Raw genomic sequence first — 26,084 nt, 5'->3', positions numbered from 1 at the left:
AAGAAATTCACTCTTGCGAATCAAAGTTTTACAATAGGGTTTTTAACTAGGCAGTGTTTTTCATTCCTTGGTCAGTGTAAATTGTAACGACAATAAGATCTTAGAACCAATTTGGTTTCGGCTGGCTTATAACTTTGATAGTTTCTTACGCCCGTATTCACAAACATTACTATAAGGTCTCACAGTGCGCGTGGACGCACAGGGTGACACATGGACCAATTACAGAGCTATATTCACGCTGTGCGTTCAATGTGTTGCTTCACTTAAGCAAGAATCGTTTGTGAATGCTGACGTTAATTGATGTTGTTTAAGTCTAGTTAAGTTACGTCTTCTTCAAACAACCCTGTTGTCAATTTGTAAAATTCATGCAAGTTTCCAAAATATACCAAAAATCATCTGACGTTTACTAAAAATACTAGAGGTATCCAATACATAGGTACACCTTTAACACATGTAGGTGCTTTGTACAATAACCATTACAACAAAGCAATTATGTAAACATTAATGTCAGTTGGAGATAAGTCGTCGTTATTATCCGCAATTAGAGGCTATCTTATAATGCCTAAGTTCTAAGGATCGCTGCGATTATGTGGAAACAACCCAATCACTATTTTAATTAAAACTATCATAATTTGATATTATAACTAGAACTAGATAATTGGTTCATATTTTAACTGTGTCAGAATCTACCTACAGATAAGTACACTCGCGAGCTAAACTATGGAATCACCCTATTTGTTCATAGCAATCGTAAGAACTAAATGACTAATAGAAGATCGTATCTATTATGTACTTTAAATGGATACTATTGAATACTATTGATACTATTACTATAGATAGAGTCATTCAATTCTTAAGATTGTTCGGAATTTTGCTTGTAAGTATAGATGACACGACTAGAGCGAGTGTCAATAAATATTCACAGCTAGAGCAATAAATTAAGTCCTATAAAGTTCTATTGCACTACAACTTTCGTGGTTTTTACCACTCAAGGTGTGGATGAGTTGTGTCCTGAAAGATGAGAGAGATGACTCTAGTTTCTCTAGTGCTGCCAGGATCTACAGATGGCGATAAAGAAAACAGTTAATGAAAAAGCAATATTAAACTCGCTACTCTACATTAATGAAAAGAGTGTAACACTTACGTAGAGTGGAAACTCTAATAAATTGTCATTCAATGTCATAAAAAAAGAAAAAAGCATTAGGTAACTCAACAACACGGTTCTTCAACAGTTGTGTTTGGTAATTGGCGGCAAAAAACAGTTACAGCTGTCGGTTGTTTCGTTATAAATGTTACTTTTTGCATAAATGGCGCTATAATGACACGTGCACCGCTAGTTTACAATTATTGCGGTACTTTGGAGTCGTTGTTTGGATCATTTTAAAGAACGGATCGTTTTCGGCCGATTTTGAAATGTTGCTTCATAGTAAACATAACATACGAGTATGAACAGCAGACGAGCACTTGTATTAGGGGCGATATTGCAAAAAAAAAAAGTATGTTTGTCACAGATTTTCGTAAGTCAAAAATAGTCGAATTATACTGTGGTTTAATAATACAATACAATACATTGCATATTTCAATGGAATTCAAATGAAGCAGGTCAATTGATGCGACTTATGAACTGACATCAATTAGTCAAGCATACATTAAACTCATTAAAGTAATTCATTGTTAAAGTTACACTTAATTTGTATGCTATGCTATCTGTCTATCTCTACATATGAAAAGGAAACATTTTTATACTAATAAAATTCGTCTGATTTTGGGATCTAGAAATTACAAACCAGTTTCATATTTTAAGGATATCCAAACACACTAACAGTATCATAATAATATCTTTACTTTATTTACATGTGTAAATCGGTGTACGGACGAACTGAAAGTGGAAAGATTTGATTGTTTGTATTGAATAGGCTCCGAAACTACTGAATGAACCAATTTGAAAAAAAAAAATTCTATGAGACATTATCCCTGATGAACACAGGCTATAGATTTTTTTATGGGCGTACCAAGTTCGCCGGGTCAATTAGTAAATTAATAAATACCTAATGTCCCTTCTCCTTGTTACAGAAAAATGGACGATCACCTCCGAGACGCCACAACATAAAATTGATCCTCTGACCGATCAACGTCAATGAGACAGCCGCTGGACCGGTAGCCGCCGCTTACCACCAGCCACAATGCCGGCCATTCTGACGAAGATCCGGGAGCAGGCGTCGAGGGTCCAGCCTTCGCTGGCCGTGGGCGTGGGCGTGGGAGTGGCCTTAGCTGCCTGCGCGTTGTACGGCACGAGGGAGAAGAAGCAGCCGCCGCCGTGTCACAATAATAATAATTATAAGGTAATTAGTTGAGATTTTGGTTTCTGCAGCGCAGAAAGAATGGGTTTTGCTTAGCTCATCAGCCAAACCAAAATTATTTTTCACCCTTTATTGAATTAATTTCAAGTTTGCTTTTTATCTATCTATGTATCTATTTATCTATCTATCTTGCTGCTACGTATACTTGCTTTTTAACCCTTTTTTGGCTAGCACAGCTTCTGCATTAGCCATGAAAAAAAAGGTGAAAAAGAGGATAGCGAACAACGAAGTTTATATTCAAAATTTCAAAGTCAATCAACACGCAAGCTCCAATTATTATCCAGTCGTGAATCTTGCATACCAGTAGGCCTAAGATGCGCGCCGCGATAAGCAGTTATCACGGCATTTTATCGACTTTGCCCATACATTTTGACGTCGATAAAAGTTATCACGGCGCGCATCTTAGGACTACTGATCAACATATTCCACGTCATTCGTTCCAGGTGGCAAAGAATGGCAAACTCCAAACAGTTACAAATGGCGATGCGCCGGCGCAGACTTGCGGCGGCCGCTGCGGCGCCGAGCAGTGCGCGCTATGTCGCGGCGACGCCGACACCGACAACAAACAGAATATTGTGAGTATACCCTCATACTACTAGGTGGACCGACGATCTGGTAAAGGTCGTGGGAGGAGCCTGGAATCTGGATGCAAGCAGCGCAGGACCGTTCATTGTGGACAACCTTGGGGGAGGCCTTTGTCCAGCAGTGAAAGTCATTAGGCTGAAACGAACCCTCATCCCTTCACTGGTTGGGTTTTTATTGGGGGTCAAGCTGAAAATCCGTGCTACATAGGAGTTGCAGCAGTGGAAACGAGAGGTGGGAATAGTCCGTACAAGTATCCTTAGAGTACCATTTTCAGCCTACAACTGACACAATATTGATAGTACCCTCATGTCTAGAAGTACAGCCAACATTAGCCTACCCTAGTCTGCTGCTGGGACTACCCCCATGGGCCTGGTCTTCTCATATCTAGAAACACCATTATCATCATCTTATGCCATCCTTATAGGCCAGAATTTCAGCAATTTCCTTCCAGAAACTTAGTTTATGCCGTTTCTCCGTCGTGCTGAAGGATGTCTTATTCAACCCATACTAAAAGATGTTAATTCTAACCTTGACATTCTTGGCGATTCCCAATCTTGCAGGAAGATGCAGACGACCCCGCGCCGACTCCAGAAGAACACGTGCCCGGCTTGAACCTGGAGTTCCTCCGGCAGCTGGTGACCCTCGCCAAGATCATGGTCCCAGGAGTCCGCAGCCACGAGGTGGCGCTGCTGACGGCACATACCTTGTGTCTCTTCTCCAGAACCTTCCTGTCGATTTACGTGGCGTCGCTGGAAGGATCTATTGGTGAGTCCATCAGGTTCTAGAAATGGTTTAAGAATTATGATTTTTGTACACTCTTCTACAAATGAGACAACAACCATGGGAACAAACTTCAGGTGAACATGAATCTCTGATGTGGCTCAATGGATCAATATCGCTTGTAATTTACTGAACAGTAAGTTGAAAAGCCTTCCAATAATCAAATTAAACCAAATTGGTACCTTTAAACCACTACCTTTTTGCCTATATTTATGAGTATCATGGTGTTGATTTTCCCACCCAGTAGGGCACATAGTCCAGAAGGTTTTCCATTGCTGCTTGACTCTCGCTAATCAGCTAATTCTGCATGATGTCCGATACTACTTTATGGCCTATATTCTGGTGATCAGCTCAGTCCAGAAAGTCTTATGTATGTTAGGCACTGTATATTCACTGTTTAATTTTCCCACTCAGTAATGCACATGTTCAAAGTTCTCTACATCCTAATAATCATCTCCGTAATCCTTCCAGTGAGGCACATAGTCCAGAAGGACCTACGTCGCTTCGCAGCGCTCCTACTCCAGTGGTTCGGCATCGCAGTACCAGCTACCTTCATCAACTCCATGATCCGGTACCTCGAAGGCAGGCTAGCGCTGGCCTTCCGCACCAGGATAGTCAACCACGCCTACGAGCTCTACTTCAAGAACCAGACTTATTACAGAGTGGCTAACCTGGACGCCAGGATCGAGAATGCGGATCATAGGTGAGATTTGTTTTGAACACTATAGCGTGGCGAGTGCTCGATGCGAATGAATGGAATGATGAGAATGAGTAACGGAATGAAGTGAAAGTGTTCGCATCGAATAGTTTGGTCTGTGTAGGCAAAAAGTTGTCGTTTAGGTTTTCATCGGCGTGTAACAAGAGCTGACGCACACAGCTAGACGGGGAACTAGGCAAAATACTTCTTGAATTTAAGACGGATTTTATTGTAATAAATAACAGAACTGATTAAACTGGGTACTACTGGGCGGATACCCTAGCAGGGTCCATGTTATGGGTCTATGTCTATCAAGCAATAACCTTTGCATACCAACATGGAGCAATAAAGAATTTGAACTGATGATGAACATTGTATGCCAAATTTTCCATTAGTTGCTTTTGTAGATTCCTAAAACCACAAATCCAGCAAGCGTGAGGAGTATAGGTCCTGCATTTGCTTTTGGTAAATGAGTTTCTAGCTCCTACAGTGGAGGGAGAACTAAAGATGATGATAAACTTTCAGGCTGACAGAAGACGTATCAGTGTTCACACAATCAGTGGCGCACCTGTACAGCTCGCTGACCAAGCCGTGCTTCGACCTGCTGCTTATCGTGCTGACCCTGGCCAGCTACTCCAGCAAGATGAAGGGCAACATCTTCCTCGGTGAGTGTCGTCACTGTTGTTGTGTGTCGGTGTTCACCAATCAGTGGCGTACCTGTACAGCTCGCTGACCAATGCTTCGACCTGCTGCTGCTACTCCAGCAAGATGAAGGGCAACATCTTCCTCGGTGGGTGTCGTCACTGTTGTGTGTCGGTGTTCACCAATCAGTGGCGCACCTGTACAGCTCGCTGACCAATGCTTCGACCTGCTGCTCATCGTGCTGACCCTGGCCAGCTACTCCAGCAAGATGAAGGGCAACATCTTCCTCGGTGGGTGTCGTCACTGTTGTGTGTCGGTGTTCACCAATCAGTGGCGCACCTGTACAGCTGTTACACTCGCAACGGACGGATGACCAGTAGTGACAACCTCCACTATTCTTGTATTCCAGCAGTAGACTGAATTGATTAGTGGCGATTTAAAATGATATTTATTTATGTATCATATGAACTCTCGCTGTGCTTTCCAGTACGTAATATCCACTCCAGAACCTTGCTGCCCCATTGGCCGTCAGTTCTGCGTACCATGTGCCCTGTTCATTGCCACTTCAGCTTGTTAATCCTTCGGGCTGCCCATTCTTAAGGCGCTGGATGCAGGTCGCTACCAACCGGCATTATAGAAATCACTGGGGGAGGCCTATGTCCAGCAGTAGACGTCCTATGATGATGTATGAATTCTCAATGTTGTTACAACAGATATCAATCTGCTCGCTTCCATTCACCATGGTAAAAATAAACTGTTTACTGACAATGTACTATATTTTTACAGGGCCAGGCCTAGCGACGGTGGTGATCTGCCTAACAGGGCAGGTGCTGCGCTTACTGTCACCACGCTTCGGCGCGCTGGCCAGCGAGGAGGCACGCATGCGGGCGCAGCTGAGGCATGCGCATGCGAGGCTGATTGCACACTCGGAGGAGGTCGCCTTCTATGGCGGACACAAGGTTTGTTATAGTCGTAGTTATTTATCTCTTCACACTATCTAAAGCCTGGTCCGTGAGCACGTAGAATCCCGTCTAATGACCCCAAGCTACCCATCCTTATCACTCGCGCGTAATTATATTGCTGTCGCGACTGTGCGACGGGCGCGCGCAGTGAGTGTGCGAGCGCGACAGCAACATAATTACGTGTGAGCGACAAGGATGGGCAGCTTGGGGTCATTGGACCAAAATTCTACGTGCTCGCAGACCAGACTATAGACCGTTCCATCCACGAATACGCGCCCCACGAACAGTCGTCGTCGTTACAGCCAAATGATGTCCACTGCTGGACAAAGGCCTCCCCCAAGGTTTTCCATAATGAACGGTCTTGCGAAACCCGCATCCAAGTTCTTCTCGCGACTTTCACCAGATCATCGGTCCACCTAATGGGGGGCCTGCGCACGCTACGTCTTCCGGCGCGTGATCGCCACTTGAGAACTTTTCTGCCCAATGCGCTCGTGACTCTGATTGCGCATTAAGAGGAGGTCGCCTTCTATCTAAGAGGACACAAGGTGAGATACAGTCATAGTCTCCACTCCTAGCGACGGTGGTGGCAGGTGCTGCGCCTGCTGTCGCCGCGCTTCGGCGCGCTGGCAGCGAGGAGGCGCGCATGCGGGCGCAGCTGAGGCATGCGCATGCGAGATTGATCGCGCATTCGGAGGAGGTCGCCTTCTATGGAGGACACAAGGTTTGTTATAGTCGTAGTTATTTATCTCTTCACACTATCTAGCTGATAATAATCTAGCTGAGGCATGCGCATGCCAGGTTGATAGCGCATTCGGAGGACGTCGCCTTCTATGGAGGACACAAGGTGGGATATCATATAAAGCCTGGTCTGCGCGCTCGCACACTCACTGCGGGCGCCCGTCGCACAGTCGCGACAGCAATATAATTACGCGCGAGCGATAAGGATGGGTAGCTTGGGGTCATTGGACGAAATTCTACGTGCTCGCAGACCAGACTATAGATCGTTCCATCCACGAAAACGCGCCCCAAGAATAGTAGTCGTCGTTTCAGCCAAATAACGTCCACTTCTGGACAAAGGCCTCGCCCAAGGTTTTCCATGATGAACGATGTTGCGAAACCCGCATCCAGGTTCTTCCCGCTACCTTCACCAGATCATCGGTCCACCTAGTGGGAGGCCTGCCTACGCTACGCCTTCTGGTCGAAACTTGAGAACTTTTCTGCCCCATCCGCATGCTTCTCTGATTGCGCATTCAGAGGAGGTCGCCTTCTATGGCGGACACAAGGTGGGATATCATATAGAATGTAGATCGTTCCATCCACGAAGAGGCGCCCCACCATTCTGCCGCTAATGTTTGAGTGATCTCATGGATCACACGTGCACACGCACACTACAATAATGCCTTACGAATTGTTCGGATCAAACTCCCCGCAGCCCGCGCGACCGAGACCAAACATCGGTGGGGCGCGTCTTCGTGGATGGAACGATCTATAGTCTCTTCACTTCGCGGTGGTGTTTTTAATCGCGTTCAGTCGAGGCATGCGCATGCCAGGCTCATCACGCACTCCGAGAAAGTCACCTTCTATGGGGGACACAAGGTGGGATATAATCATCATCATTTGCGCCATAGGACGTCCTCCTTATGGTTTCGATGTTGATCGATTGTTAGCGGCCTGCGTCCAGCGCCTTCCTGCTACCTTTATGATGTCATCTGTCCACCTGGCCCCATGCGCATGCGACACTGATAGTGCACTCGGAGGAGGTCGCCTTCTATGGAGGACACAAGGTCAGTTATAGTTGCGATCATTTGTAACGTCATACATAGCGACTGTGGTGATTTTCATGCATTCGGGGGAGGTTGCTTTTTATGGGGGATATAGTCGTATTCTCTTCACTCCTGGCAACTGTGATGATCTAGCTGAGGCATGCGCATGCCAAGCTCATCGCGCACTCGGAGGAAGTCGCCTTCTATGGGGGACACAAGGTAGGAAACGGGAGAAAACTCAATATTCCTGTTGTCCCACACCGCTTCCTTTGTAAAATTTTTTCCAATGTACGCAACATTGGAAAAAATTGGCGATATATGCCAGTGCTCAAAATGCTGCTGAAATCTTCCTGCTGATGACCCTAGGAACAAATTACTTAGTTGTTTTGACCCTCAATGGTAGATATAGAAATCAAAAAAGTTCAGTTGACCTCCATTGAATGATTCAGATCAGTTCATTAATACCGGAAGAGTAAACAACTTATTTTATAATACCTTTTTTGCAATCGCTAGGTATAGACACATATCGGCAGTCACTGTCACCGGTGGACTATTGTGGCTATTGTTTTCTTGATAGGGCACGGAATGAGATTCTTTTCACGCAGCGAAGTAGAAGAACTAAAAATGAATATCCCTTGCAGGTGGAGCACGGCCAACTGCAAGCGGCGTACAAGTCGCTGGTGGCGCAGATGACGCACGTGTTCAAGCAGAAGCTGTGGTACGTCATGCTGGAGCAGTTCTGCATGAAGTACGTGTGGTCCGGCGCCGGCATGGTCATGCTGGCGTTGCCCATCCTCACCGGCGGCAAGGACGGTGAGCAATGATGATTGATTTTTTTGTTGAATAGCCCTTTTATCGAGGAAGACTAGGTTCTATAGCATTATGCTACGACCAATAGGAGCAGAGCATCAGTGAGAAGTGTTGCGAAAACAGGATCAATATTTAAACGATTTTTACATGACGAAGTCGCGGGCACAGCTAGTTATACTAGGGAAAGTTCTGTAATGGAATTATAAATTAAGTTACAGATCAAATAAAATTATGATAGATGGTATCCTTAATATTACACTCATCAGTTACGCCACTGTCGCAATTGCCAGTGGCGCCATATGGTAATCGTAATTCAGGAAACCCTCATCGAACCGGCCCCGTCTTACGCAAATCTTTACCAAACCACTTTCAATTATTTTCACCCTCGTAAAAAAATACCTGCGTATCCGGCTCGAAGGACCAAAATAACCGTCACATCTGTCAACAGGCCAGAACGGAACAGAAAGCATCAGCGCGCGCACGGAGTACATGACGACGTCTCGCAACCTGCTCAACTCAGCCGCCGACGCCATCGAGCGCCTCATGTCCAGCTACAAGGTGACGTATGACATCCGGCTCGAAGGACCATGTCACAGGCCGGGCGGCACGAGTACATGACGTCACGCGACCTGCTCAACTCCGCCGCCGACGCCATCGAGCGCCTCATGTCCAGCTACAAGGTGACGTATGACATCCGGCTCGCAGGACCAAAAGAACTTGCTGCCGTCCATAATTGAATTGTTTCAACAATGTTGTAATTTTTTGTAACAATAGCAGATAATTTTGTAATTAAATAAAATTATGTAGAATAAATTATCTTCTTACTTTTGGGACAGCCTAGCCAGTCAGATGATCTCTTCTTCTTTGCACTCACACATTCCAGTTACACGGGGCCGGCTTTCCATATCATGTGGTGTCATTTATTTAGCTGGCTTAAGAGCTCGTTCCCACGGCAATCCAGTAATGCCGGGTCCCGTAAAACTGGACTGTCATATGAACACAACAGTCAAGTAAAGTGTGTGTTTGAAATTCGAATTCCAAATTCGTAGAGATCAGTTTTTGCGGGACATTCATCATCATCATCATTTTAGCCATAGGACGTCCACTGCTGAGCATAGGCCTCCCCCAATGACTTCCATGTTGATCGATTGGTGGTGGCCTGCGGGACATTACAAACGTGTAAACGGTAAAAGGTCCTGCAAAAAAGGGGATATCTCCGTGGGAACAAGACCTAAGCGTCTTCAGTGGACAGGCCTGAATCCCTCGTGTTTATTCAGACGATAAGAATGTAATAATCTGTCCGCAGGAAGTGGTAACGCTAGCGGGCTACGCGACGCGCGTGTCGGACATGTTGAAAGTGTTCGGGGAAGTAGCACGAGGACGCTGCGTGCGCGCCGTGCACGTGGCGCCCGCGCCGCACGCCGCCTTCCAGGTCACCTTCCGCGACCGCCAGCCCGTGCCAGAAGGTAAGTTACCACTTTACCATCATCTTAGGTCCAGTTTCCACCAAAAAGGAATGGAGCAGAGATCCGCACAACTCCGCAAAATTTTGCAGAAAAATATCCGCTCTGCTCAGCTTTCGTTGAAACCAGGCCTTAAGGTGTCCGCTATAACCTGTGCACCGTTTGTGTACGGGCCAGCACGTCGCGCCCGCGGCCTTTCAAGTCACCTTCCGTGACCGACAGCACGTGCCACGTGCAGTTTAGGGTGTTCTTAATAATAAGCGGGTGTCACGCTTGCGGGGCAATCCCGCGTCCGTACGATATTAAAAACATCCCAAGGGTCTGCGCTAAATTGAATTAATTAAACAGGTTTTAACGCACTGAAACTTGCACAGAGCGCGTGCCCGCCGCATGACCCTATTAGTTGGTCTGTTTATCTACAGACTATGGAATCTCTAGGACAGGCATAGTATAAGTAAGGTAGGTAATAAAAAAATAGAAACCTTGCAGACTTTAAGAGCTCTTACACACGAGCAGCACATTGACGACAGCAAAGGCGACCGCAGTCGCCGTCACTTGTCGGCAGCTAGCCGTCGACGTGCCCGCAGCAAGCTGTCGACACGTCGACGTCTGACGTCGACGAGTCGACAGCTTGCTGCGACGACCGTGTCGGCGTACGTCTTTGTACAGGAGCCAGCCAGTTGAAAATGGATTTCATTGAAGAAACACTGTTGTTGCATTACTCCGTCGTCGTCGACGAAAGAGAAAGAACCGGTCATTGTGGGTTTAAGAAATGTTATTGAATAGAGAACGAGACTACACACACCGACGCCCATGCTCTATTTTTTAATGTTTTATTATGGTAGCCTTCTAAATTCGAGTTCCATATTATTTCATTGTTTTTGACAGCACTAATTTTTTAGCAATTCCGAATCAATTTGTTCGGAACTCATTAGGTGTGCGTGTAAGCTCCTGGACTACTGACAGTTGACCTTCAAAATGGCGGAGGCGGCTAGCTGTCGCCACCTGCCGGCGGCAGCCGCGAACGCGTCGACAGCACGTCGGCAGCATGTCGACAGCTAGCCGTCGCCTTCTGACGTCGACTGCAGTTACATGCGTCGACAGCAAAATGCTGTTCGTGTGTAAGAACCCTAACTACCACACCAGAAGTCTAACTAAAAGCATCAATACATTATTTTATGCCCCATTTCTCCACAGGCAAGATAATGTACACCAACGACTTGTCCATCCGGCTCCGCAACGTGCCCATCGTGACGCCGGCCTGCGACGTCGTGGCGTCGGGCGTGTCGCTGCACATCGCGCCCGGCACGCATCTGCTCATCGTGGGCCCGAATGGCTGTGGGAAGTCCAGGTACGATGGGGTTACGACGTCGTATGCGTATTTAGACTTATGTTTTTTGTACATGCATTATCGCGTAAGCAATGTAGCAAAGCTAAGCTATCACTGCTGTAAGACAACGATGAGATGTGCGTTTTTTTTTGTTGCTGCAAACAAACTTCGACAGTACATTTTTCGATGTTGTTTAGAAACCCCGCAAACTACATAGTATGCCTATCGGGTCGCGATCACTAAGATCCGAATAATACTTACGTTCTTCTTTCTTTTCGTGTCGACAACAAACCTACACAGTGTCAGCCCAAAACTCCTACTTACGTTACAAATACTTACGTTGGTAGTACGCTTCTATGACGAAATATTTTAGCAGCGAAACTAAATAAAATACACAACTTCGTGCTCCAAAATTTACATTATAGATGAACTACACTGAAATGTCCCACCGACGACGTTGACAGAAGGGCGCCACTATCTTCGTCCAACTACATGGTTTCCACCGTGGCAAAAATCGGAACTAGCGATCCGCTATAGACGGTGGCCCCCTGTCAGTGTCAAATAAAGGACAGTTCAGTGTAGTTCTACTCTAATAAACCGATAGAATGATTGCAGTAAAGTAGTAAAAAAAAACGTTTTAATACTTAACAATGGCACTAACGGCAAGTGCCAACACCTTATTCTACAATGGCGCCAACTGGCGAGTGTTAAAACGATAGGATTTATTATGAAAAAGAATAGTCAAGTAAAGAGTAATGCCTGTTTTCACCATCGATCCCTAATTTTTAAGTGACCCCTATGTAAACAAAATTCCTTTTATTAGTTATAGCCTGACCAGGAACATAAAAACCCTCGCCATGTTGCGGAAAACTAATGGTACTAATTTCTTTTAATGGCAACAGTAACTGAAAACTTCATTGACATGTCACCTTGCATGTCAGTCTATTGCTGTCAAAGTGTAAACAAACTTTATTTTAAATGTGCGCAATTGATTTTGTGAATTAAACTAAAATATTTTTATAGTCGTGAAAGAAAAGTGGTTCACAATGTGTTAAAGTATTTGTCGAGGAGAAATACTAAGGGTTCGGACAATATTTTCATTGAATAATGTTTCCGACAAAGGTTGTCAAATTATCGTATAGTACAGTCCACTATGAAAATTAGCTGTGGTTTGTTTCAACTACCTATTTTAATGTTTTATGTCACTTTCTAAGTGTTGAATTTTATGGAATTGGGAAAGAAGCGAACATGAGCAGACATTGCAGTTGAATATTCAAGTTCTGAATTTGATTATTGACGAATAATAAAATAAATCCTACTAACTCGATTGATGGTTTCATTTAATTTATTTAAACCAGGTTACCTATAATAATATTTTTTCGTTAATTTATGAAAATATCAAATTAGCCCGTAATCCAGAATCCTGATACCTAAAGTTAGCCTATTAATTTAACACAGGTACGACTGTACTCAGTGTTGCACTATCAAATGCAATTGACGCGCCTCTATGCCAGGGTTTTTATGTTCCTGGTCAGGCTATACCATAGGTCACTTAAAAATTAGCGATTGATGGTGAAAACAGGCATAAGCCAATCAAAACTAACTCCTATAATCTACCCTCTTCCCTCCAGCCTCTTCCGCATAATCTCCGGTCTCTGGCCAGTGTTCGGCGGCGAGCTGTCCGTGCCGAAGCCTTGTGAGTGCGCGCACTGCGCAGACGAGACCAGCCTGGACACGCACGACCAGTGCACCAGCAGGCCCATCATGTTCTACATACCGCAGAGGTGAGATACGTCATTATTAGACATCGGATTATATGCGTTTGCANGGAAATAATAATAATAATAATAATAAGCCCCCCAAAGTCCAACCTTTCGTCCGTGCTTGACCATCTAAGCCACGTGGGGGGCGGACACTCGCAATGAAATTACTATTCGGGTGACCAACAGGGCAATGGCAAACCCATCATGGAGAATGTCGTTAAGTAAGTACAATTTGCGGTCGCTGCCCGGGGGTCGCCGGGGCGCATCTGGAGCCGGTGCTGGATGTGGCAGCATGCAACCCATCGGCGATGCGGAGTTGAGCAGGCGGGCTTCCATCGATAAGTATATTACAGCCGATCTCGGTGATCCGTCGCAGTCGCTGCCTGGAGGTAGCCGAGGCGCACCTGGAGCCGGTGCTGGGTGTAGCAGCATGCGGTCCATCGGCGATGCGGAGCTGAGCAGGCGGGCTTCCATCGACAAGTCTACTACAGCCGAACGGGATGTCGCTTCCCCGACGTCATCAATATCTCTTTTCCCTTCAATAGCATCCTCCCCCCCGTCATATTTGAATACAACTCCAAACTCAAGTTTTTCTTTATCATCACCCACCTTGGATGTTGCGCAAGATGAGAATGTTGTTCTCGTAGATCATGCGCCCACCAAGACTGGCAGACGTACGCGAAAAATATGGACCCAAGAAATGAATACCTTCATATGGCGTACATATCTACTGATAACCAAACTTGAAACCAAAACTAAAACTTATCTGACTATCCTGCATCAAAAATTCACAGAAAAGTTTCCCGAGATGAAAGTGTCTAAACAAAGAGTGGGAGATCAAAGACGAGCAATCTTACGTTGCAAATTATTAGATACCCAAACACTTGAAAGCATTCGAGCTGAAGCAGCAGAAATATTGAAAAGCAATAGTGAATATGAAGATCAACAAACACAAGAAAATACAAATAATATTAGAATGCGATGGAATGACGAAATTAATGAAGCGATTATGAGAATATATTATAAAATAACACAGATGGAGACCAACACGACAGGCTATAGAAAATTACTACATACACAATTAATTGAACAGTATCCTCAATTGGCGCATATTTCAGAACAAAGGTTTGCAGATCAACGGAGAGTGATTGTCAATAATAAACTAATTGCAGCTGAAAAGTTAAACGAAATTAGAAAGGAAGTAGAAACAGATCTCTTACTTAATGATGACATAGAACCACAACAAATTAGTAATTGCACTGATAGTCAACAAAATTTTAATAATACTACTGAAAATCACATTTTACAATCAGAAGAGCTATATAACAATATCCTAACAGAGAACGACATGATATCACAACATTTTAATCCACCAAATCATGAAAATGAAGAAGCTACACAAAGATCACAAGAAACTATTCAACGAACATGCCAATTTAAAGATGAAAAACTAAACACAAAAATTACTGACACACTTAAAACTGCCTTAAATTCGTATACACACACTGATCCTACTAAAAGGCCACGCATACCAAAGCAAAGAGTAACAAAAAAGTTGAGATACATAGTTGATTACATAAACACAGAGTTAATACCAACATATCTTACTAGTGACGATGATTTCATGACAACACAAACTCTTATTTACTGTGCAGCTTACGCCGCAGTAGTTAGTAACGGAGCCAAAATTTATCAAAGCGACGGTAATAACTACCCAAAAAAGAATAGGATGCCTTTTTGGCAAAAACGTCTAAATAATAAAATTGCCGATCTGAGAAAGTACATAGGCCAAATCACTGAATATATAGGCGGAAATAGAAGCTGTAGACTCAGCGCTCGTGTAGCCCGTATTAGACAAACATTTTCCACTCATTCACGACATGAAGAACCCAATACCAATGACCAACAAATTTTAGATACATTAAAACAGAAATTGAACGCAGCTGTTAGTCGACTCAAGAGATATAATAACTGTACGCTACGGAAAAAACAGAATACATTATTTATAAACAACGAGAAGCAATTCTACAGGCAAATATCCTTAGCAACACAAAATACAAATACCACCACTGATAGTAATTCAGCACCAGCACAAGAAGAACTAAAACAATTTTGGTCTGGGATTTGGGCAAACGCGGTTCAACACAACTCTGAAGCGGNTCGTATAAAAACGTTTCCTGGATTTGCGTTTTATTATCGAAAAACATTCGCTAAAATTCATTTTTTTTAACAAACAATAAATCAAATTCATGTTTAAATGCAGTTTATGACATAATCTCAATCTAATGACTCATTATTATCATCAGCTCATTCATTTTCTAAGCTGGTAACCGATATAGCCAAGCCAACCGGCCTTTGTTTGTTTACTGCTGGAACAGCATTTGGTTGAAATAAGTAGCTACGACGTGATGCTCCAGTTGTGTTATTAGTCTCCAAACTACGCTCCTGTTGAGCTGGAGGACTGGTGACTGAAGTTTTTTTTACCATAACCACGGGAAAAGTGAAGGTGTGGTTCATTTATGTTATGCAGGTCGTCGTCGTAGTTTCAGCCGAAAGACGTCCACTGCTGGACAAAGGCCTCTCCCAAAGATTTTCACATCCTATGGAGGAATAATACAGAATATGTGATCAATATAACATTTTTGGATGATTTTACAAGACACCTCTTCTTTTATTTGGCAATGATTCAAGATCTGTGGTAGTGAAAATCTTTTAGAAAGGCCTTTATCTAGCGTTGGACATTTTAAAGCTGACGATTGAAGCCTAATACCCAACTATATTATTACCAACTAATGGCTAGTTTACACGTATTAAGTAGTTAAGTAGGTAACTACATTTTAACTTAATTTTAAGTGATCAAATTGCATCATAACTAAATTTTAACTTATTCCAAACGTCAAGCTCTTGTTTACTATGAAACTGCTTGTAAAAACTTGTCAAGTGACAAGCCCCGCCCACCAACTTGACAGAAAAATCATGTAAAAAATTTAGTTACCTACTTAAGCTTACGCTTATGAGCAAAAGAAGTATCCATCTCGGGCGACACATCATGCACCCGGATGAGATAGCAGATATCACGCTCCAAAGAATCTGGAAATTTATAGACTCAACGGGACTAAACAGTGAACTCTAAAGACAAGGGCTGCCACAATAGATCAAACCTGGTCGAGCTGGCGCAATTGAAAGCCCAAAACCAATAATACTTGCATGACAATAACACACAAAAGAATGAACACATCACACCTGATCCTGAAAAAGCGTTCATGTGGAAGCAAAAGGTTAATGGTTATAAAACCAAATAAAGATCTCACGTGTCCTCTTTCACAGATGGATAGCGATTAATCCCAACTTAACAGTTTTATAGTCATAAAAAATGGCTATACCGTAACTACCTATTTTTTGAAGAAGTGACTCTGGATCCTTGTAAAGACACATTTTGGGGTAAAAACCTTTCCTTTAATGAAATGAAGTTTAGAACTAGGCTTTCAAATGGTACCAATGTTGGTGGGAAGTGGGGATGCATACGTTTGATAAGTGCTTGTCGCGGGAGGTGCGATTTATTTGATGCCGAGTGTAGATTTAAGAAATTGAAGAAGAAGAAATGTCAGCTAAGAGCGGACCTTGCTGGACTTTACTTGGGGCTCGATTTTAAACACAAAAATAATATTGTATTATTATAATGATAATATAAATTATCGTGTTTAAAATAAATAATAAACATAATTATAATGTGTGAAATAAATTCAAGAAGTTTCCTATAAACCGAAAACTCAGCTCCTTGACTGAACAAAAACTATTACAGGTAAAGACATCTGCACACCGTCGAATAAATATGCGAGCGTAGACAAATAAGTACTACTTACCCAAACAAATCGTGACATTATCCCGTTTCTGATTTCTTAACGTTTTACCAAAATAGTCGTAAATATCGCAAATGGCGCGATTTCTTTTGGCGGGAGACTGCTCTGTAATCTATCTTACTCGGGAATCCGGGATACGGTGTCGCGTTGGCTCGCTGCCAGCTCTAGGGCTACTATGGTAGTATTAGTATTTATTCTGTGCTATGATGTGCCATCCCGTTCTTGAGAAAGGCCGCGACTTCGCCATAATTTAGCGTAAGAATTTTTGGTGGTGAATTAAAGTGAGGTTCAGACTTGTTCTTCTTTTGTGCTCGAGTGAAGTGCGTCATTCCTGAGTTCGCCATTACGATAGCCATTTGGTGTAAGAATTTTTGGATGTGAATTAGAACGACATGGATACAATACTTCTTCTGCCTTTATGTTTGGGTGAAGTGCGTCTTATATCTTTCTTTGTTCATGTATAAGCCAGAACGAGTGAGGATACAGCCTTGGTTTAAAATTTTTGAAGTTTTGTTGGCCGAGTAGCTAAGCTCAAACGCCATTTTTAAGCCCTCCTTGATGTTCTAATATTCTCCGTACAAACAATATTTCAGTCTTACTTGGAAGCAAAGCGAACTTTTGCTCAGAACGAAGTTGTACCAACTTCGCAACTGAGTGCAATCAGAGTTGAGTTTCTAGAATGCTCTTGAAGTCTAGAACTTGCTTCTGTGTCGCACTGGGCAGAGTGCCAGTACTCCTTAGGGCTATTGTTATCTGTACCTTCCAGAGAAAGGTCGCATCTTTGCATAAAACAGACACTAGATGCCCAGGTGGTAAATATTTATGCACTGAGAGTCCGGTGGTTCCTTTGAGTCGTACGATGCTGATGTATATTTGTTTATCTATTGAATAATAAGTTATGGGAATGAGTGATACAATATTATCTGATAACAAACCTACTTTATGTCCCTTTTTATTTACAACTCTTGTTGAGTAAGAGCGCTTATACATTTAGGCAACTTTAGCAGTGCGACAAACGCGCGACAGACGCCCTGCCGATAATTTCATACTATATGACAGCTTGACAGCGGATGCCTGCTTTCACATTATAAAAACGCTGCTGCCGCGCTGCTGTCGCGCTTCTAACGCCCTAATGTGAATGCGCTCTTATGGTGTGATTTCGTGAGATGTTCTACAACATTTTGGTTATCCATTGACGCGTTTCCAAAGCTGCTTAAAATACCCAAGACTTTAAGCTGCATAATGTGTTTAAATTAGATCTATTTAGCGCTTACAACGTGACAGCCCTAATATTGAACCTAATTTGTAGCGACGTGTATTAAAAGCGGCAGCGGGATGTTTGTTACGTGCATTATATTTCAAACAGCTCCAACTACAGTACAGATCTAAATTAACAGTATTATGTTGATGGAAAAACAAAGCGTCATTGAAATTCAATATAAGGAGAGCTTTTTATTTATAAGTAAAAGCGGTATTTGTGATGCTGAAAATCTGTTCGGTACGTCTTATTTGGGAAATCAACGGCGATACATTAGGTATTACATTATTAATGTACTTCTCGTATATTAATTTCGTTTAAGTGATATGGACTTGTAGAGTCGACAGCATAATACATTTTTGTAACCTTTTGTAACCCTTACTATGTGGTTTTCTATATTCCGAAATGTAAAAAATTACACCTAATAACATCATCATAATCTGTAGTTAGGTACTTAGTATGTATTAGATGGTATTCATCCCATCTTATACCCAGACTCCGGCTAATTCTGTCCCGCTCAGTTCTCACGTGCACGTGTGCGCGGGGGAACACTTTTGTTTCTGTTTGCGTGCCACATGTGTCCCCATATGACTTGCAACACCGTTGCAGTACCACTTGTATGGCCGTGTTAGTGGATATGTAGCCGCTTGTGATATATTTTATAAGATTTTAAACTTTCGCGTTCAATTTCAACTAAAATAGAAAGACACGGGACTTAACGCGACATTTATGAATGAGTTACATTATGTACTCACGGCTTGACCAGTATTAGCAGTATTGACCAGTAAGTACGCGACGTGCAGTTGACTGAAATAAAAAAAAATCAGATCAAGCGATTTCAGAATGAAACTGTCTCAATTAATGTTCATTTGTCTAGGGCAGTGAAAGCGAACAAACTACCTATAAGAAAGCAGAAGCATTTCTAACATTTATTTCGGAGAGCCATCTGCGCTCTCCTATTGCCCGGTGAAGCTGAGAAAACCGCTCATGTCAGCATAGTCGATCCGAAAAAAAAAACATCTTGATACTTGGTATTATTTGAACACAGTTATTCTCCAGCCCTAATGACCCTCATAATAATTTAAAGAACGAGAACAGCCCGACGATGGAATAGGATGTTGTGCCCATAAAACAGAAAGATGAAATCCAAAATACATTTTAAAATGTCCGCGACATTAACTTCAATATTTTATTGCTATTCTGTATTCTGAGCTATTCGGTCATGGAAATCTAGGTAAACAAGACTGAATTTTTACCAAAACATATTTGAGTTCAGACATTTTAAAAACACGATAAAAGGTTATACAAATGGTAAATGAAAAAATCCACATAGCACGCATTTCAAAATATTTTTTGAAAGGAAAGGACGATGGGTCGTTAGGCTTTAGCTAGTATGGTGTAGTGCGGCTTTTTTGCATTAAAATATTTGTTACTTTGTATTTTTGTGGTATTTTCTCTTCGGAGTTCGCTATAAAACAAAACTAAAGTTTGTTCACAATAGTAGAGCTTATAGCGTACTAAAGACCACTGATAAATACAGTTCATTTCAGGTATCATTTATCACGGAAGAACTGTTGGACACACCTTCGTGTGGATATTTTTTAGGACATAATTATATACCTGCCCATCTCAACGGAACAAAAAATCTGTCCTTGTATCCCAACTATCCCAACTAATATTATAAATGCGAAAGTAACTCTGTCTGTCTGTCTGTCTGTCTGTCTGTCTGTCTGTCTGTCTGTTACGCTTTCCCGCTTAAACCTCGCAACCGATTTTGATGAAATTTGGCATAGAGATAGTTTGAGTCCCGGGAAAGAACATAGGATAGTTTTTATCCCGGTTTTTGAAACAGGGACGCGCGCGATAAAGTTTTTCTGTGACAGACAAAATTCCACGCGGGCGAAGCCGCGGGCGGAAAGCTAGTATTAAATATCACTATCATATTAAACATAGATTAAGTGTCTTACCTACTCATAGATAAAGCATAAATTATAATAAATACAACATTACTACGTGATCTCTTCTTTCTAAAACTTAATATTTTAACATTAACTATTATTTAGGGTTGATGAATATAGTTGTTTTGTACATTAAAACAAAGGCTTTCCGAGGCCTATCGTTAGGGGATTATGAGTGTTTTGTCCACAAAATACCTCTAAATAAACCTTACAAGCAATAGTTTGTTAAAATAAGTATCCTATTTCGCAGGAACGTGGGACGGGGAAGTAATAAAATAGATATTAAATCATATTAATGTTGGGCGTTTTAGGAAGCTTATAAAATTACGCCTTTGAATAATAGTTGTTTAGGTAATTTTCAAGTTATTCTGTAAGGTAGGTAAGAGCTGTGATTAACACATAAAGTGAAAAATTAATGTAAAAGTTTATATTGATATAAAAAAAAAACAAAAACTGAATGCTGTACCTCTAGTAGGAAAAACTTTCGAGTTCGTTTCGTTGCGTATTCAAAGTGTCATCGAAAAATTTTGTATGAAAAATTAAACAGCGCCCCCTAGGGCGGCTATAATATAGGGGGCGCTGTTTAATTTTTCATACAAAATTTTTCGATGACACTTTGAATACGCAACGAAACGAACTCGAAAGTTTTTCCTACTAGAGGTACTGGCTGACTCGCAGACGAAGGGTTCCCATACATTAAAATACTGTTGGCACTTTTGATGCATGAACGAAAAAACGACGACGGGAAATAAAAACCTTTACACGATACATTAAATACAAATGAAACATTGTTCACGCGTTTATAACACAAATAAGAAACAGCTGCTTAGAACGGTGTTCTGGAGTTTTTTCTTAGACATACTTACCTACTGAATATGCCCTAACTGGTAGCGAACGTGTTTTCATATAATTTCACGAAATTTTCCACTAGTCTGGAATAGAAACCGCATTCAACCTTAGGCAAACGTTGCCTACATCGAGAGCAATAAAACGGCGACTCGCCTTCCGCAATAAACCCGGTTTGCTTGGAGAATCGGCGACCTAATGTAGACTTACTGACTTTTGAGGCTATTCTACTGTGTTTGTGTTTTTACTGTGAAATAGCTGAGCTGTGTGTTATGACATTTATGACTATGTAAAGGTAAGGCGGGTGACCGCTCGCTGATCGTAGGCGCTAACAGATCAATATGTATGTAATTGAAGGGAATGTTCCTGAGTGACGCTGATCGCTCGGCGTCGACGCTTCATACATTTAATTTTCGGCTGTCAGCGCTGACGGTCAGCGTGCGTCAGCGTGACTCTAAAACCAGCCTAACATAGGTCATGGTTACGGATAATGTGTGACAGCCATAAAGTACGAGAGGGGACCGTAAAAAAACGTAATATGATAAGATAATCTCCTTGACACACGCTCAGAAAAGTTGTGCTAAGCTTGGAACAATTAATTAATAAACTCCGATAAGGCCGCAAGTATTAAAAAATCTCGTAATAGTCATGTGGTTCTGGTAGAGAAGAATAGGCGATTATGGGAGTTTGCGAACATCACAGGCCTCCCCAACCCATCTGGCCAACTTATAAAAGTGAATGGATTTTAATGATGCGAAGACTTTAAATTTTACGATAACTTAGTCGCTTTTACTAGAAAAACCCATATACTTAGGTATAATAAGAATTTATTTTAGAATAGAATAGACTGCATGTGCAATAGGATGCCTGTCACTAACGGATTTTGCACCTTCTGAGATCTTTGTTTACTCCAATCTCTAAAGTAGTCACGTATTTCAATCTCATTAACTTTATCTGGCTTGTTTATTTTTCACAAATTGCAAGTTAAAATTAAACTTCTGGTAATTTTAAAAATACAGACAAACATTTTGTTGAACAAAAACAACCCACGGTTCTACAAAATTAATTAATGAAAACAAGGTTTTAAATTTTTTCTTTAAGGTCTTTTAAAGATGAAATTTAAAAATATCCAGCTGAGTCGTAGTGACTAAGCTACCTACAATAATAGTCCAGAGTCAGACAAAATATAGTTCTCTCATTGAATGATGATTCTCTAAGTATTACAGAGGTGCATAGAGTTGGCCCTTAAAAGTACCCAATGCTGCACTGGACGAGTCAGACTAATATTCATTAGCTAATATTTAGCAGATGTAACTTTAACTGTTACTGCGTCATTAGTTTCACTAAAATTCACTTGAATATTGTTTCATTATTTCATTCTCTGGGTACGTACTCATCAAAAAGTATTAACTAAGTAAATATGTTACGAATAGTAAAACCCAAGAGAAAATTGGTGTTATGTTAATAGAAATATATTACTAGAACCATTGTTGCATAATAATAATAAGTTTTGTCTGGCGTAACGGTGAAGTGTGAACCGAAAACTCCCCGGGTATTACGAAACATTCAAACATCTGCATTTACAGACTGTGTAGTCTGCAGTCCATACAGTTTTTAGTATACATTACGTAGCGTCTTGTCTGCATTTTCAAAGCGATTTTAAAACTTTATACATTATGGAAATAAAGTATTGCTACTATTTTACACTTTATTATACTTTACATTGAAATTGAGATCATAGTTTCTGAAACAGATAATATTTTTGAGAGTACTTTACTTCTCTGCTTTCGCTAAGCTCCAACTTTTCTTTATTATTGTTAGTACTATCCCGTATAAGTATTCGATTTGGTTTGCTCGTTTGAAAATCTATAAAGTTTGATATACTTTGGCGTATTTACCTAAGTAAAGTTTTCTCTGATGTAAGGTCCTAGATGAAAAACATCGTAAAATTGGGAGATTGTGCTTTGCGGCGTTTCTTAGGGGGCTTATCTAATACCTAGTGGACTCACTGCTATTCGCTGAAATTAGGTATGATTATTATGAATAGGTATATGTTTAGTTTTACATTTTAAAAAATTACTATTTTATAAAGTTTAGAAACACATCGAAATAAAATTACACACTTCACAGAAACTAGGTACACAAATGTAAAGTTTGTTTTAGAAGTTCCAATAAGGGGAAATTTCGTAGAGTAATAGGAGTTTCCTTGAGCAGTCGGTACTTGGTAAGATTTGGTTACAAAAACCAAGTAATAAGTTCGGGAGAGCACTTAGAGGGACGGAGGGACCAAAGTTATTTATTGCGCCGGAATAAAAACATTGTTACCGAATTACACTATGTATTTATCCCTCCTACTTTTTTACTTACCGCAGTTAACTTGCGAGTTACCACTTATTAAAGCAGATTACCTAACTTTTTTTATTATTAATATGCGATTCGCTGAAATGAATACTTTTCTACTTGATGGACCCGATTTACACTTGAGTCCACGTACAAATTAACGACTTCCCGAAATTGCATATTGAAGCAAAATTATGACGTTTAATTGGATATACTTGATGGTACAGTCGACAGCACATCAGACTATACATTTTCGTTGCAAAGTCGCCCCTATCGCAATTACATAAGATACCGAAGTGTTTTTACGTTGACGTGCCGTCGACTGTACATGTATGTAAATATGTAATGATGTAGGTTTGACAACATTCTGTAATAGGCATCAATCAATCACACAATCTTCCTCAATCTTTCAGTCAACTGAAAGGCTGAAGGTTTATCCCAATTACGGATCCGCAAGCCAATTTACGTTAAGTAGGTCTAAGTTGACGATCAGATCTAAGCTACGTTTGCCAATACCACCGGTTCTAATACCAATTTGTCGTTTACTGACCTAGTTGTAGAAATGAGATATTTTATTCATATCTTCGTCTGAGGCGTAGGTACTAAGGTATAGACTAAGATGATGTTACCAAATTCTTTGATAAATATTTCTAGACTTTTATCAAAGAGTTTTAGTTCTCCATAATGCTATTTTGGAGGAAAATACAATTTCACGTAGACAAATTTGTCTGTGGACGCAGTTAGGAGGTGAACGAAGTCATAGAGGCTTCCTTCATAGAGGCGGTTCCAGTGGAAATGGCCTTCTACTTTTCTCTTAAAATTTTTGGTCAGCATTTACACATACATTAAAGCTATGCTTATATTCACATTATAATAGAATACACAATACAAAACAACACTATTGAAATTAATAAGTACTACTTACTTGGGGGAGGCCTTTGTCCAGCAGTGGACGTCTTTCGGCTGAAACGACGACGACGACGACGACGACTTACAGTGAAATTCGTTGTCATTTTTCATCGTCAGATTTCGATGTTACAGGTGCAAAAACTGTACCTATTTGTGTTACTATTCGACATACAATATGTATTACTGCTCGCTCATATGAAAGGTTTCTTTTATGCTTTTCTCTTTCACCCTTTACGTGGGATTTAAAGTTTACAAAGTTAGCATCGTCGGGACTTATAGGTGCTAAAAGAAGATTCCTTATCTGAAGTGAATTCTTGGGTGTCATTGTTTGAATGCAAGACAAGACAAATGGAAACACTTTAAGATGATATTTAAGATTGACAGCCTGAAATAATAACTGAAACTTTACTAAATCTCGCAGATGTATGCAAATCCTGAGCTTAACTTTGTTTTTCATAAATAAAACAGAATTATTTTCATGATTTACGTCTGGAAAAGACAAAGCACTGGGTATTTATGCGTTTGCTTGTAAAAATGCTATTTGAAGAGAAGCATTTTGAGATGAATTAGATGATAGTGCCTTAAACGTCTACATATACGAGTATACTAGTTTTATTTTGCTAGATAAAGTAATACTTAAGTACATTCTGTTGTTTATAAAACTAGTCCTGCATTCGCAAAATAGACAAACCATTTTCGTATTTAAGTTTATCTGTCCGTGACAACCCTAAAAGCTCTTAAGTGATTTAGGCGATTAGCCTGAAATTGACGGGAAAAAAACTCACGCAATAAGAATAGCTAATGCTATTTTATTGAGACTACTAATTGAAAACGCGTGTCTTACTCACAGCGAAAAAAACATACCTACTTACGTTATCATTTTGAAGAGGCATATTCAACCAAGTTTATAAAATGGCCCTCAAATTATTCCAAGGAGAGTGCCATCACTCTTTACTGAGACGTGACCCGCAAATCCATGCGGGCAATTTGAGGTGGACCCTAATGAGCGCAACAGGATAAGCCCGAATCTGTAGACGAGATCTGAAAGGTTGGCCCGTGAAAAATACGGCCCAATAAAACTCGTTTCAAAAGTTTCCTTACCCTACATTAGCCGGAACACATTACATTCCCTCTGGGAGTTGTTCGGTGCCGAAACAAGGCAACTAGAATAAGAGAGTTAAATTAGAGGCTCTTAGATGCTAGTGAAATGGAAGAAATCGAATTAACGCAAAGCTTAAGTGTGATAAAAAATATTTTAAGAGCTTAAAAGGTAGGCTATCTAACATGAGTGAGCAAAACTATTTAATCCCACATACTCAAACTCAAATCCGAGGTCTGAGTGTGAGTTTACATCAAACGTCGTCACTAGTGAGCGCGTAAAAAATTACATTCAATGTATGACGGATTGTACAGTGCCTCTAGCATGTTATTAGCAAGGAACGATATTTTTTAACAGAGTTCATTCATAACTTTTGTCTGGGAATACAATACAAGGTAACAAATTAAGAGTTCAAATTCTTTTGAGAGCATACTAAATAATTTACCAGGGAGGAACAGTATTAATATTACAAGTATAGAGATGGAATGTAGATTACAAGTACAGATAGTGACAAGAACATAATAATATTGGAATCCTACAGATATAAAGACATTTGAGATTGTGTCAAACAAAATTGGCGCTATATGAACTGGGATGTGTGCCCAAATCTGGTATTACAGGATAGGATGTTCCAGTTTGAAGCCAGACAATATCCGAGT

General features: G+C 41.2%; 1 protein-coding gene across 2 annotated transcripts in view; it reads left to right on the top strand.

Moving 5' to 3' along the window:
* The window catches only part of ABCD (ATP binding cassette subfamily D), a 92,493-nt gene that overhangs the window by 46,763 nt on the left and 19,646 nt on the right, over nucleotides 1–26,084 (top strand). For both annotated transcript variants that reach the window (XM_028309306.1, XM_028309307.1), the window contains 11 exons: nucleotides 2,074–2,342; nucleotides 2,804–2,935; nucleotides 3,506–3,710; nucleotides 4,197–4,428; nucleotides 4,948–5,087; nucleotides 5,851–6,023; nucleotides 8,431–8,602; nucleotides 9,048–9,157; nucleotides 9,906–10,065; nucleotides 11,260–11,413; nucleotides 13,024–13,176. In XM_028309306.1, the coding sequence (XP_028165107.1) occupies nucleotides 2,184–2,342; nucleotides 2,804–2,935; nucleotides 3,506–3,710; nucleotides 4,197–4,428; nucleotides 4,948–5,087; nucleotides 5,851–6,023; nucleotides 8,431–8,602; nucleotides 9,048–9,157; nucleotides 9,906–10,065; nucleotides 11,260–11,413; nucleotides 13,024–13,176 (1,790 nt within the window). In that variant the 5' untranslated portion in view covers nucleotides 2,074–2,183. The remainder of the gene's footprint in view (nucleotides 1–2,073; nucleotides 2,343–2,803; nucleotides 2,936–3,505; nucleotides 3,711–4,196; nucleotides 4,429–4,947; nucleotides 5,088–5,850; nucleotides 6,024–8,430; nucleotides 8,603–9,047; nucleotides 9,158–9,905; nucleotides 10,066–11,259; nucleotides 11,414–13,023; nucleotides 13,177–26,084) is intronic.

This window comes from Ostrinia furnacalis, unplaced genomic scaffold, assembly GCF_004193835.3.
Source record: "Ostrinia furnacalis isolate ACB-3 unplaced genomic scaffold, ASM419383v2 OfSCF2702, whole genome shotgun sequence".
NCBI lineage: Eukaryota > Metazoa > Arthropoda > Insecta > Lepidoptera > Crambidae > Ostrinia > Ostrinia furnacalis.
Note: the sequence above shows the minus strand (reverse complement) of the source record. Positions and strands in the feature narration are given on the sequence as shown.